At 42.0% G+C, this 14,462-nt stretch overlaps 1 protein-coding gene across 3 annotated transcripts in view; it reads right to left on the reverse strand.

Moving 5' to 3' along the window:
* Positions 1-9,413, reverse strand: part of MYH10 (myosin heavy chain 10) — a 109,531-nt gene extending 100,118 nt beyond the window's left edge. For all 3 annotated transcript variants that reach the window (XM_056866626.1, XM_056866619.1, XM_056866634.1), the window contains exon 1: positions 9,045-9,413. In XM_056866626.1, the coding sequence (XP_056722604.1) occupies positions 9,045-9,392 (348 nt within the window). In that variant the 5' untranslated portion in view covers positions 9,393-9,413. The remainder of the gene's footprint in view (positions 1-9,044) is intronic.
* Positions 9,414-14,462: the final 5,049 nt, after the last annotated feature.

Here is a 14,462-nt window from a genome sequence, read left to right on the forward strand (position 1 = left end):
AAGCAGTCCATGTATTGAATGTCCCATTATTCTTGAGGCTGATGTGATGAGAAGGTAGCCCAAATAGGTACCAGAGGTTGACCACTAGCACCACAAATTCAGCAGATACTTTGGGGGGGGGGCGGTTTAGTCCAGCCCAAACTGGAGAGCCTAAAATTGTCATGTTGGCCACTGTAGGTAAACTATGTTTTAAAGAGACATGAAGCAAGTTTGTCAAACTGATGAAAGGTAGAAAAACCCTGACCCGGATAGCCCAGGCTAGCCTGATCTCACCAGATTTTGGAAGCTTAGCAAATTCAGCCCTGGTTATTATTTGGATGGGAAACCACCAAGGAATACCAGGGTCACAATGCATAGGCAGGCAATGGCAAACCACCTCTGAACTTCTCTTGCCTTGAAAATTGCACCGGGGTCACCATAAGTCAGCTATGACTTGAAGGGGGGGAATCCTCTAACTGGGTGTCATTATGGCCTCCATTTTGTCCTTCTCGTACCTGCCAAATCCATTCATTCTTCTTTGGGACTTAATATAGAATAAGAATATTTATTGAGATTGTACTGGCTGTGCTGCACAGCTGTTAAGTAATCATAGGAAGCACTGTGGCATCGGAGACTGTGATCCTCTTGGGGATGCACTTCAACTGAATTCTGTGGAACATCCATTTGTTATAGTGTCCTTGACTCAGTGGGCTGTAGTGCGTCTGTTCCAGATTTGATAGAATTCCTGGAGACCCACCCTCGTCTGGCACAGCACCTTTGTGTCAGGAACAATGGTACTGTTGGAACCCTATATTCTGTTACCGCCTTCCCCCCGTAGAACTAGCAACAGTAATCCTGTCCAGATTTATCATCAGGCCATGTCTTGGACCATGACTGTCTATGGACATTTGGTCTTAATCATGGGTGGGGAATGTCAGGCCCGGGGACGTTTAAGGCCCGCAAAATCATTTGGTCTGGCCCTTCATGGGTCCTGGCAGATCTCTAGCTCAGAAGGATCTAAAACTAGCAATCCAGCCACTCCCGCGGACAGGAATAGCCTCTATTCAAGGCGGATGTGAGTTTGTTTTGCTGAGAAAAAGAACCTTTTTTCCCCCTTGCAGAAGAGTCATAAGCTATGGCGCTGCTAGGACCACCCAAGAAACTGTTAACCCTTTCCCACCTGGGCTGCTGAGAAACGTATTCCCTCTGTACTACAAGAGGGCTGGGGGCGGAGGTAGCAACAATGGAGGGGTTAAAGGGGGTAGGGCCAGAATGCACGGGGGAGGGCAAGTTCTTAGCCAGTGTGTCCTCATTTCACCCCTGCAGGCAGAGGTAGCAGGAACCGGCTGTAGAATCCGGCCCCGATCATGCGGAGCAGGAGCAACTCTGGCATGCGGCTGGAAGGCTACGCCCAGCTGGTGCAACAGCCCATCCTGTGCCACCAGGTGGGCGAGTGTGCCACCAGTTGGATGCCTGCCTGCTTGCCCGTGTGTGTGTGTGGGGGGGGGTCATCTGAGGCACCTGCCTGCTTAGGGCTTGGTTGGCTAATTTTTAAGTTGATAATTTTGTATGGCCCGCGAATGATGTTATAAATATCCAAATGGCCCTTGGCGGAAAAAAGGTTCCCTACCCCTGGTCTAAATCAAGGCAATGTATGCTGCATAAGGAAGGACGACCCTGTCTTTTGGTAATGATCTCACCTGCTAGATTTTTTTGAGACGCTAAGCTATCACCTAGACTTTTCCCAAAGGAGAACCTTCTAGGGTTGCCCATCTCCAGGTAGGGCCTGGGGATCTCCTAGAATTAGAAATGTTCTCCAGACTAGAGATCTGTTCCCCTGGAGAAAATGCCAACTTTGGAGGGCGGACTCTATGGTATTATACCCTCACTGAGGTCCTTCCTTTCCCCAAACTCATGCTCTGATCCCAAATCTCCACGAATTTTTCAACTCAAGAGTTAGCAATCTTGACACATCCAGACTAGCACCTGCCATGAAGGATGAGGTTTGGATCATCTATGTGGTTCCCTCCCTCACCCCTTTTCTTCACTGGGATCATACAGCGCACATGTGAGATGTTGCAGCTTATCCCAACAGAGGCAATTAAAGATATCACTGAAACCCTGACAGCTAGCACTGGCTGGGAAGACAGAAATCTTTAAGGATACTGTGCTTTCCATCTTTGAGGGTGTTCAGCTGACCCTCGCTAGCCCTGTTAAGATGTTGGCGGTTATGTTGGATCAACATTACTGCTGGAGAAGTTAATGCAGCTGCAAAAAACCAATTCCTATCTTTGAATGCAGGCAATAAATAAATTTACTGCTAGCCAATCATTGAGAGAAAATTGGTATAACATGTTTTATCGACAGTATATCACTCCCAAAGACATTCAGAAATGAACAAGGAGCACAAAGGAATATGCTGGAAATTTAAGAATAATGAAGTGACTTTTATCATATGTGGTGGTCCTGCAAAAGAATCAAGACGTATTGGATAGAAATACATAAAGAAATGCAGATAATCTTAAGATTTAAATTCCCAATGTAACCGAAAAACATGTTGCTGGGAATCTTACCAACAGGAATCACAAAAACTCTGGAAGAGCTGTTCAACTTTATGACAATGCAGCCAGAGTCACAGTAGCAGCAAAATTGGAAATCAGATGAATGTTAGATATAGAGGACGGGCAGAGTCTATTAGCAGAATATGCAGTGATGGCAAAACTGAAAAACTTTGTGAAACCTTCAGGATAAATGGAAACTCTACTATATATATTTGTCTCAAAACCTGGGATGAGAAGATGAGAACTGTAATATGTTATCGAGAGATAAAATTTCCAGATGAAGTAAGATTATCTTTTTGTATGTTATACTATAAATAAGAAAAAAATAAATAAAAGCAGTTCATGATTATATAGTAGACGTAAACCAATAATACATTTGTGTTGTAATAGTTTATTAAGAAATTAACAGGCAGTAATTTAGGTTTATGAATAATGCTAAAGAGGGTAGTTATAACGCTAAAGATGGTAATCAAGTAGTTGGATTTAAACATGTGAGATCAATATTATGGATAGTAGTAATCTCAGTGTAATTCATTTTGACTGTTTCTATATTCTGAATTTTCTATATATATTTTTATTTGGTGTGCTATTTCTGTATCTTTTTGTAATGATTATAAAAAAAAAATTCTACAATATAAAAATCCATGGCTAATTAAGGTCTGGTATGTGAAGATTATGAATAATATTACAATGTTTAAATATGTGGTTTTGCAAACTTGATCAAGTAAAAATTTTACAAAAGTCTGGTTACCTTTTATTACTAATTGGAACTGTCAATTTTCTAACTCTAATGGGAGAGAGGACATGTTACAACGTAGCTAAGAAGGGTTAGTTTTGAAACAGCATATGGGAATTGTAGATATAGCTGTAGGTAATGTAAGATTAGATAGTAAGTTGGTCCGTATCTTTATATTCTAGTTATCTCATCAAACTTTGCAATTTTATAGTCATTTACAGTGCTCTTATCTCACAGATATAATCAAATAAGAAGCTGCTCTCTAAGACTGAGAGTGAATGTTTAGCAACCATTTCTAGAGGTTGCATATCTAAGATAAAAAGCCTGAGCTTACTTATACTTACTTACAGATTTGAAGACTAAAAGCTACAATAAATAACTCAATTTGTTTTATTACTTTGTCAAATTAACTTGTTAAATAAGGTTTAGATTATATTTAAGTGAGTATAGCAAGTGTGGTGTAGTGGTTGTCATACTAGTATCTGGAAGGCCCCAAGTTTGAATGTAGGAGAGGAGAATGATGTAAACTGCTTTCAGTCCCTACTGGGGAAAAAGGTAGGTTATAAATTAATAAAAATATGTATATTCAAAATACGAAAGATTGCGCACAAACATTTTCTACAAAATTAGTTTAATCTGGAAGTTGGCCCCCTTCCTCAGCTTGTCCTAGATCCATGCCATGGTAACACTGAGACATAGGTCTTGCCTCAAAATTAACTTGGAGACGACAGTTGATACCGAATGCCACAGCTCAGTTAATATCAGGAGCTAGGTGGACCGTGCGTATTCATTTTGCAGTCACTCCATTGACTGCAGAACCCCATTCAGCAGATACAAAGCCCTTCATGGCCTTGGATCCTCATGTTCGCAGGACCACCTCTCCCCTTATGCTTCACCACAACAGCTTAGCTCAACCAAGCAGGGTTTTCGGCAGGTATGACCCTGCAGATAGACAAGTTCAACAATTGCCCAAACACATGTGTAATGAGGTCAGGAAGTCTCCTACTCTCCTGGCATTTCGCAATTATGCAAAACTGAATTATTCAGGACAGCATTTCTACAAAGATAATAGAGCTTTATAATACAATTGATTAAGGAAGAATGCTTTAAAGCACTGGTTCCCAACCAGGGGTCCATGGACCCCCAGGGGTCCGTGAGAACTAAATTAAGGTCCGCGAAACAAAGTTATAAACCCATAATAAATTAATATTTTCAATTAAAAGTTCTCTATTATAAAATATATATGTTCAAATAGAATTCTACGTTTAATGTTTAACTAACAGTTATGATTAAAGTTTATTTTCAAATTCCCGGAATTTTTATTTTGAACCTTGGGGTTCCTGTACCGAACAAAAAAGTCCTAGTGGTCCCTGGTCAAAAAAAGGTTGGGAACCACTGCTTTAAAGGGAAAGAGACTGGGCTATACTACCGTGTGTAGTATGTACTATCTGTTGTGACAAGTATTATCCTATCATGTAATTTCTGCATTGTTCAATATGCCATGTTAATACTTATGCTTTGCTTCAACTTTGTTCCAAGTTTGTTTGTTTTTACTTGATATTAATTTCTGGTAAGCCGTAAGTATTCCCACCCCCCAAGTACTAGAATTACCATGTTGTAAATGGGATTGTCAAAGATAACATGATCTAATTATGACCAGCATGGAATTTGCCTTTTTCACAGAAGACGTACACTGAGTTGACATCTTCACCGAGCTACCCACTACCACCTCAAGATCCCTTGGTCTGTCACTGCCAGCACAGATCCCATCAATATATATGTGAACTTGGGATTTCTGATCTAATTATGACCAGCATGGAATTTGGCTTTTTCACAGCAGACGTACACTGAGTTGACATCTTCACCAAGCTACCCACTACCACCTTAAGATCCCTTGGTCTGTCACTGCCAGCACAGATCCCATCAATATATATGTGAACTTGGATTTTTTGCCCCAATATACATCACTTTATACTTGCTCACATTAAATAGCATTTGCCATTTTAATGCCCAATCTTCGTTTGGAGAGATCCTTTTGGAGCTCTTCAGAGTCCATTTTGTTTTAACCACCATAGAATCATAGAATGAGTTGGAAGGGACCACCAGGGTCATCAAGTCCAACCCCCTGCACGATGCAGGAAATTCACAACTACCTCCCCCCTCCACACCCCTAGTGACCAGAAGATGGCCAAGATGCCCTCCCTCCCATCATCTGCCTAAGGTCACAGAATCAGCATTGCTGACAGATGGCCATCTAACCTCTTCTTAAAAACCTCCAGGGAAAGAGAGCTTACCACCTCCCGAGGAAGCCTGTTCCACTGAGGAACCGCTCTAACTGTTAGAAAATTCTTCCTAATGTCTAGACGGAAACTCTTTTGGTTTAATTTCAACCCGTTGGTTCTGGTCGGACCTTCTTGGGCAACAGAAAACAACTCAGCACCATCCTCAATATGACAGCCCCTCAACTACTTGAACATGGTTATCATATCCCCTCTCAGTCTTCTCCTCTTCAGGATAAGCATACTCAGCTCCTTCAACCTTTCCTCATAGGACTTGGTCTCCAGACCCCTCACCATCTTTGTTGCCCTCCTCTGGACACGTTCCACCTTGTCTACATCTTTCTTAAATTGTGGTGCCCAAAACTGAACACAGTACTCTAGTTGAGGTCTAACTAGAGCGGAGTAAAGCGATACCATCACTTCGTGTGATCTGGACACTATACTTCTGTTGATGCAGCCCAAGACTGCATTTGCCTTTTTAGCTACCGCATCACACTGCTGACTCATGTTCAGTGTTTGGTCTACTAAGATGCCAAGATCCTTTTCACACACACTACTGCTCAGACAAGTCTCCCCCATCCTATAATTATGCATTTGATTTTTCCTACCTAAATGCAGAACTTTACATTTGTCTTTGTTGAAGTGCATTTTATTAGTTCTAGCCCACTTCTCCAGCCTGTCAAGATCATCCTGCATCTTGGCTCTGTCTTCTACCATATTTGCTACCCCTCCCAATTTAGTATCATCTGCAAATTTAATAAGCATCTCCTCTATTCCTTCATCCAAATCATTTATAAAGAGGTTGAACAACACAGGGCCCAGCACAGATCCCTGAGGAACTCCACTAGTCACTTCTCTCCAAGTGGATGAGGAACCATTAACTAGCACTCTTTGGGTACAATCTGTCAACCAGTTGCAGATCCACCTAACAATAATAGGATCTAAACCACATTTTCCCAATTTGTCAACTGGAACCTTATCAAAAGCCTTACTGAAATCTAGATAAACTATGTCTACAGCATTCCCCTGATCCAGCAAGGTAGTAACTTTCTCAAAAAAGGAGATAAGATTAGTCTGACATGACTTATTCTTGAGAAACCCGTGCTGGCTCTTAGTGATCAGATCCATCCTTTCTAAATGCTCAAGGACTGACTGTTTGATGATTTGTTCGAACACTTTTCCTGGTGTAGAAGTCAAGCTGATGGGTCGGTAGTTACCCAGATCCTCCTTTTTCCCCTTCTTGAAGATGGGGACAACATTTGCCCGCTTCCAATCTTCTGGCACCTCACCTGTTTGCCAAGGCTTTTCAAAGATAATGGACAGAGGTTCAGAAATTACATCTGCAAGTTCTTTGAGTATCCTTGGGTGCAATTCATCTGGCCCAGAGGATTTTGTTTCATTTAAAGAAACCAGGTGTTTGTGCACTACCCCAATACCAATTCTAGGCTGCAAATCCCTTCCCTCATCACATGTTCGGTTTATGCCATGTTGAGCACCACTTCCTTCTCAAGAAAAGACTGAGGAAAAGTAGGAATTGAGGAGTTCTGCCCTCTCTTCATCTCCTGTTACAATTTCACCTAAATAATTTGGTGTCATCTGCAAACTTTGCCATCTCTGTTCACCCCCAGGTCATTGATAAACAGGTTGAAAAGCATTTGTGCAAACACAGATCCCTGAGGGACCCCATTGCTTACATCACTCCATTGTAAGAAAGGACTTATGGTGACTCTATGGATCAATGTCCTCCAAAACGTCCTATTGTTAACAGCCTTGCTCTGGTCTTACAAACTGAGGGCAGTGGCTTCCTTTGTAGAGTCAATCCATCTCATATTGGGTCTTCCTCTTTTCCTGCTGCCATCACGTTTTCTACCATTATTGTCTTTTCCAGTGACTCTTACCTTCTCATAATGTGACCAAAATACGATAGCCTCAATTTAGTCATTTTAGCTTTTAGGGAAAGTTTAAGCTTGATTTGATCTCAAACTCACTGATTTGTCTTTTTTGCGGTCCACAGTATCCCATCACCACTGGAACTGTCTGTTCTCTTCTGCTGATGTGGCCCTGAAGGGGGTGGACGCATCTTAGTCTGTTGTTTCAGCTGTGACCATTCCACCTTGAGTGACTCTGCTAGGAGTTTAGCCTCTTGACAGAGTATAGACCCCTTACGGTATTGCTCCCAGCTTCACTGACATACGCAAACCTCCTTACCAAGTTAAGGTGTGCATCCTTCTTTAGCACTCCTTTAACTCCATTGTCATCCAATGGTCCCACTGCTTCCCTAGCCGGTTTCCTGCTCCTAATGTATTTAACGAATTCTTTACTGTTGGCCTTTGTGCTTTTAGTGATACGTTCCTCAAAATCCCTGTTTGCACCTCTAATTGGCTGTTTCCATTTCCTTTGTGCTGGTTTTTGTTTGCCTCAGCTGGGTAAGCCTTCCAGTTTCTGAAGAAAGCCTTTTCCCACTCTAATAGCTTCCCTCACTTTACTTGCTAGCCATGCTGGTGACCTCTTAGACTTTGTATTACTTTTCCTGACCTGTGGTATACATTTTAACTAAACATGTCTGAGAAAGTAAATGTAACTACAGATCTCCAAACATCCACAAAATGTAATTGTTTTTCATAAGTATGAACATGCAGGTATACAGAAGTTGCAGACAACTTGCAATGCAATGGGCTTAGAAGGTTATAAAATGTGCTTAGATTGCACTGTCAATGCAATCTGTTAGTGAAAGAGGTACCCCTAGTGTTATTCAAGAACAGATACAAAACTATCAATGATTAAAAATCAAATTTCAGCTATAAGTCTTTAAAAACTGACCTGGTTTGAAATGAAGTCTGAACCAATGCAAATATATAATCTCTTAAAACTTATTAACTTAAGGCAAACTGATTTTCTTTGTAATGAGACAAGTTTGGGAAAAACAGCTTCAGTTACCACCACAATCAGTAAACAGGCATTACAACTGAAGAACTCTGGGAGAAAGAGATATCTGTCACCACCATATCAGTGGCACCACGCAATACAGTCAAGTGATTTACCTAGTGGCCTCAAATACACTGAATAAGAATGTGCAAATATTCGTAAAGAAGAAAGAGTGGGTCAGAACTATAGGATGTTACAGAACTCACCCGTGTTATGGCAGAATAGAAAAGGACCAAGACAATGGAACAACTGCTCATCTGCCTTGCTGAGACTTCCTTGTCAGGAACTTGATAAATTACTTAAAAGTGTATGCAAAAACCTACATAAGGTCCTTGAACCATGTAACCAATACATGACTACCAAGAATCAAGAGCCAAAAGAGACTTAACATAAATGGATTGGATCAGAACAGCAACTTTGACTAAAAGCAACAAGATCAAACGTTACATTTTTGTTTGACAGTCAGTAGACTTGAGGTACTTCCTTTTTCACTTTAAGCAGTAAGATGGCTTTCTGAGGACTACACAAAGTCTTATACAAGGTAGCCAAACGGTTATTACTTACATAAATGAGCCCAGAATAGTATCGGTCCTTCAAATTATGCAGAACAGAGGCTTCATTTAAGCAGGTTAATTCAGCCATATCTTCCACTTTAGAAAATTTGGGAGGGTTCATTTTCTGAATATCATCTTTGTTAACTACGGCTTTCTTTCCATTCTCAGCCAGTTCAACCAGCACTTCCTCATCTCTCTCTTCTTTGATGCTGGCAGCTTCAAATCCATGACGCTCGGAAGGAATCCACACCAGTTTCTTAGCAGTCCAATCAGCCTGCGTAGCAGGATTGTAGATTACTGCCCTATCCACAAAGAGGTATCTCTCAGGGTCTTCCTGTCCTGTCCTCTGCGCCATCATAAAGGAAGTACTCAATAACCGTAACCTAGTGAAAAGCAAAATAAAAATGGTCATCACTGGTAATAAATGATCACAAACTACTTCACATTTGACATCATTTTATGCTTAAAGTAGATAATTTTGTATTAAGTAAATAATCTTTCAATACATCTGAAATGGGGATTTAAGAGAGACTTCTGAATTTTGTTATGTATAGTACCTTCAGTTTTCTATCTCACACCCTCATAGGAAATCTGAGGCGATTAAAGCTCATTCTACACATTCAGAGCCCATTCTGGAAGGGAGGGCAAAGCTCCTTTGGCGCCGGCGTGACCCCGTGCCAGCATAGGTGCCACCTTATCATGGAATAAGGTGGCATTGGCACGGGGGCAAGCATGCCAGTGTTCAAGTGCCACCAGCCCCCGCCGCCAGCAGAGCCACACCAGTAGGGCTTTCCCGGAAGGAAAGCTGGCGCTGGCATGGGGTGTTCATGGGGGTGGAGCTGCCTTTAGGAAGCTACCACAACTCTTTCACCCCAGGAACGCCCCCCTGAGCTGCGGCAGGGCTGCGCCACCTTTTTTGGTGATGCAGTGCCATTGAAGGCAATGGGGGATTCCCCCCCTTTTTCGTTTTTTACATTTTTTATTGTCTCTTTTTGCCTCTGCAGCGGCTGGGAAGCATTTGAGGAGGCAGTGCGGCTGCGCCACTCCCAGTTGCTGCGGATCTGTCCCCCCATCAGGATTGGGCTGCCCTACATCAATCGGTAATCCACTTATGTATCTGAAGAGCAAAATGCTCTCCATTCAGTCCCTGACATTTCCTACTAAAAGATGTCCGGTAGTGGGGGATGGCAAAAGGGGGGGGGGGAGCTCTAGTGGAGACCTTAAAAAGCCAGTGAAGATCACATTAGGCAAAATGGAACTAGGCAGACCTTTGATCTGACTCTGTATGAGGAAACTTTGCATATTAATTGTCTGTTTTGGCCCATTGCCTTCAACACATTAAATATCCTTACGTTTTATGTATTCTGATCCATGTTTTGGGCTTTGGATAAAATTATTTCAACTTCTTAATAAGCGTATTTACTATTGAATGATTTGGTTTTTGGTGCCAGAACAGAATTTAGTACCACCTGGTAAAATCCTGAATTATCTGCGACAATCCATAATTAGAACAACACTTCTACAGTTTCAACATGCTCATTATGCATTACCCAACAGGTAATGCATTTCCTGTAATTGATACACATACTGATTTCTGGCTTCCCCTAAAATTAATTTGTGCAGTAGACATTTCACTTCAGTGAAAAGTAGAATTCCAATAATACACTATAAAATCTCACTCCATAGTAGGCTTTACTGATACAAAGGAATGTAGGTGTGTTCTCTGCCATTCCCACTGGATATGGTTCTTTTAGGAATCATGTTCTTTGCTGTCCTTCAAGAGACCTGGGCTGAAGTGGCAGAAGGACGGCTTTGGTTTCTTGCCTTTGGTTTTCAGGCTGAATAACTTCCAGAACTCTGCTAACCAGTCCTCCTTCAGAGGTACCTAGCAAAGTCTTCCTTTGCAGGATCCCCCTAATAGTTCTCCTTGCATAACACAGTGGCTGCATCTGATTACCTCTCAGGCATATCTGCATCAAAGCAATCAGCTTTCCTGGCCTTTCCATTTGAGGAAGGGTTATGTCCCTTCATTCGGTTTCCTTCTCCCATCACCAACAACATTAAATATTTCTTTCTAAAACTGTGAGCCAGAGGAAGAAGGGTGATAAGCAATGAGTCCTGGAGTCCTATCAAGAAATCCATACTAAACATCAGGAAATCTCAGGTAGAGGCATTGTGACCAGTTAGAACCCAGGTTCCCTTGTCCTAGTTCCTCGCTGGGAGAACAAAGGCCTCTCCACTGATCTAGAGACTATAGTCTTAATGCAAAAGTATTCCAACATAAAACCCACCACTAACAGGAGAAACTTTGCTCAAGCTGCTAACTGCAGTTTGATTTCTCTCACAAGTCTCAAAGAAGTCAAAATTAAACAGCTTAACTTATGCATGGCACCTAAATAATGGTGAAATAAAATACACATTATCAGATATGAAGACAATATGGACCACAAGACCACATTCAGTATTTTAATGTATGAACTTGGAACTATTTATCTATAGCAGAACAAGTAACATTTTGGAAAAGCAACATTAAATATTTAAAGGACTATTCATTTAGCGCTTAGTTTGTAACTATCATCTATATTTTCACAATAATAAAAATGCTTTGAGTCTGTGACCACCACTGCAAGCAGCATAAACCCAACAAATATCATCAAAGCACATAATTAATTACAGCACTTTTAATCAAGTCATGTACTTTTTGCCACTGCCAAGGCATATACCCATTCAGAAATGTATTCTTATCCACTGACCTCACAATACTTAAAGACACTGCAAGATGAATTTCCTTTAACAGCTAACTACCTAAAACTACTTATAGAAATGAAGAACAGATAACAGATTTTTCTATTCCTTGGATGGGACTCTGGAGCAGGTCCCAAATCTGGAATCTAACGCAGTCATGTCCTCTATATCAAAGGGCAATTGGACAAACTTGAGTGTTTTGAGATAACAGATCTAACAGTAAGGAAGACACTATCAACTTCATCTAAGTTTATCCTATTGCATAGCATTATATCAAACTCCTTGCCAAAACTGTGGTGGTGGAAACTGCCGTCAAGTCACAGCTGGTTTACAGCAACTCAATAGGGTTTTCAAGGCAGAAGACGTTCAGAGGTGGTTCACCATTGCCTGCCTTTGCACAGCAACCCTGGACTTTCTGGGTGGTCTCCCATCCTAATACTGACCAAGGCCGACCCTGCTTAGTTTCTGAGATCAGGCCCGCCTGGGCCTGTCCAGGTCAGGGCTACCCAAAACTTGTGTTAAAATGAGAAGAGAACCCACATTATGAAAAACAGTGTTAGCCATGTATCACACAGATACATTCTGCAAGGACTGAAAGCAGCAGATTGCAAAGCTCCATTTTTACATCAAATTCACGCAATTATACTAAGCACACATTTGTAAAGCTTAATGCTGTATATTGAAATAGTAACTTCAGCATTTCACACATTCCAAATCAAGAATATTTGCAATGTACAGTGTGCTGTCCTCCAGACTTTCTGTAATGTATACAAAATATGATGGACATACAAAATATGACCTTGTTACAAAAAAATTTTTTTTTAATTCACATACAGGAAGGGTGTTTACCTACGGTGCTGACATAGGTAAGCCTTTCATCCCCTAGGCCAGTGGTTCCCAAAGTGGGCAGTACCACCCCCTGGGGATGGTGGGATTACCTAGGGGGCACTAAGAGGCAAGGGCGCAGCAGAGGGGCACTAGAGGTAGACCCCTTCAACTGTGTTGTTGGATAGGGGGCGCTGGGGTTGAGTCTGTGGAAACAAGGGGGCAGTGGCCCGAAAAGTTTGGGAACCACTGCCCTAGGCCATAACTCAATCTTGATCACCCATTCAAGAGGAATGAAAATGGTATTTTCTAAATGAGACATTTTAAAGAATGAATCCATATAGAATTCATTCAACCCATCCATCTTAAAGTGAGCATTCAGTAACGCATATTACTAGTTGGTTCATACTCTGACAGCCTGTCAGCCTGATAATTCACTGAAGTTTAACTGCAAAGTAAACATGAAGTCATTTAATCCACCAGAGGGCCATGAAGCAGCCAGCCTCAATTGCTGCAGACCAGTTGAGTTCACATCATTAGATGAAGAGTCCACACTATAGTAAGCATTGCAGGACATGAGAAGGGAAGTAGAATTAGCAACATGCCTTCAGTTGTTGAAATAAAATAGGAGCCGTACTTGAAAGTTAGATTCTATAAGTGACAGCACCTTTGAAACGGCACAACACAACTTATTATACCTCCAAAGTGATCATATAATTCCAGTTACACAACACATGCTTTGATATATATAAAATCAGTAGACATTTCTATTCCTTCCATGTAAAAGCCAGACCTCAGAACAACTACAGGTAACATTCTAATTCGAACAACTGCATCCCGGAGCAACCAATTCTGGATGTGAAGCCAACCTATCTACCACCATTTACCAAGGAGTGATTTATGTAGTTCCTAGCACACAGCAAATAATGAACAGCTACTAAGACACTGCAGCATACAGTCCCATTCGTTGCCTTGCACTGGACTAGGTTACAAACTGGGAGAGGACCTCCCATGTTCTGCCATATAAAGAACCTAAGTAGACGTTCCCTGAGAGATGCATGCACACACCTATCAGGCTGACCATCGTGGAGGACATCTCATCGTATAGACACCCAAGTCCTACGAGCCACCCCACCAAAAATGCCACACCTCTTCTTTCAGATCGCCAAATAAGACTTACTGGAATATGGATGGAACAGAAAGCCCTATGATTGTGTGCAGCCTTTTCAAGGACTTTAACGTACCAAGGACCTCACATGCAAGGATGAAGCCACTCCAGGTCTAAACAGGGAAAGCAGTCTCGTTGGATTTGAGATGAACTGGGAATAATTTACAGTGGGAATAATTTAGTCCAAGTCTGGAACCGGTTCTGACCAGCGCCCACGCTGAAGGACAAAAGAGGTGTGCTGCAACTTCCCCCTCTTATTTTAAAAGGTAGAAAAGAAGAGACACCACCCGTAGACATGCGTCAAGCCTTTTTTTATATATATACGACAGAGGGATATTGGGGGTCAGGATAACACAAAAAAAGAAGCAGAAATCCCCGGCAGCCTCACAAATAGAAATTTGGGGCGGGGGGGGGGGAAGAGAGAGGAAGGAAAGCACTTCTGTCCGGGGGGGGGGGGTTATTAAGCGCATTGGCGTACAAAGCAAAGGGGGGCGTATATCCCCTCACTCCACCCCCCCTTGAACAAAGGGACACGTGTTCTTCCAGTAACCCGGCCTCAGCACTACCAGCCCTCGCTCTGGGAAGACCATCCACACGTTCCCGAGGAGAAAAGGTGACTTATTCGCACCCCTCACGAAAGGACGACGCTTGAAAGGGAGGAAGGTGAAGGGAACGGGGCGGGAGATTGGG

This window comes from Euleptes europaea, chromosome 1, assembly GCF_029931775.1.
Source record: "Euleptes europaea isolate rEulEur1 chromosome 1, rEulEur1.hap1, whole genome shotgun sequence".
Taxonomy (NCBI): Eukaryota; Metazoa; Chordata; class Lepidosauria; order Squamata; family Sphaerodactylidae; genus Euleptes; species Euleptes europaea.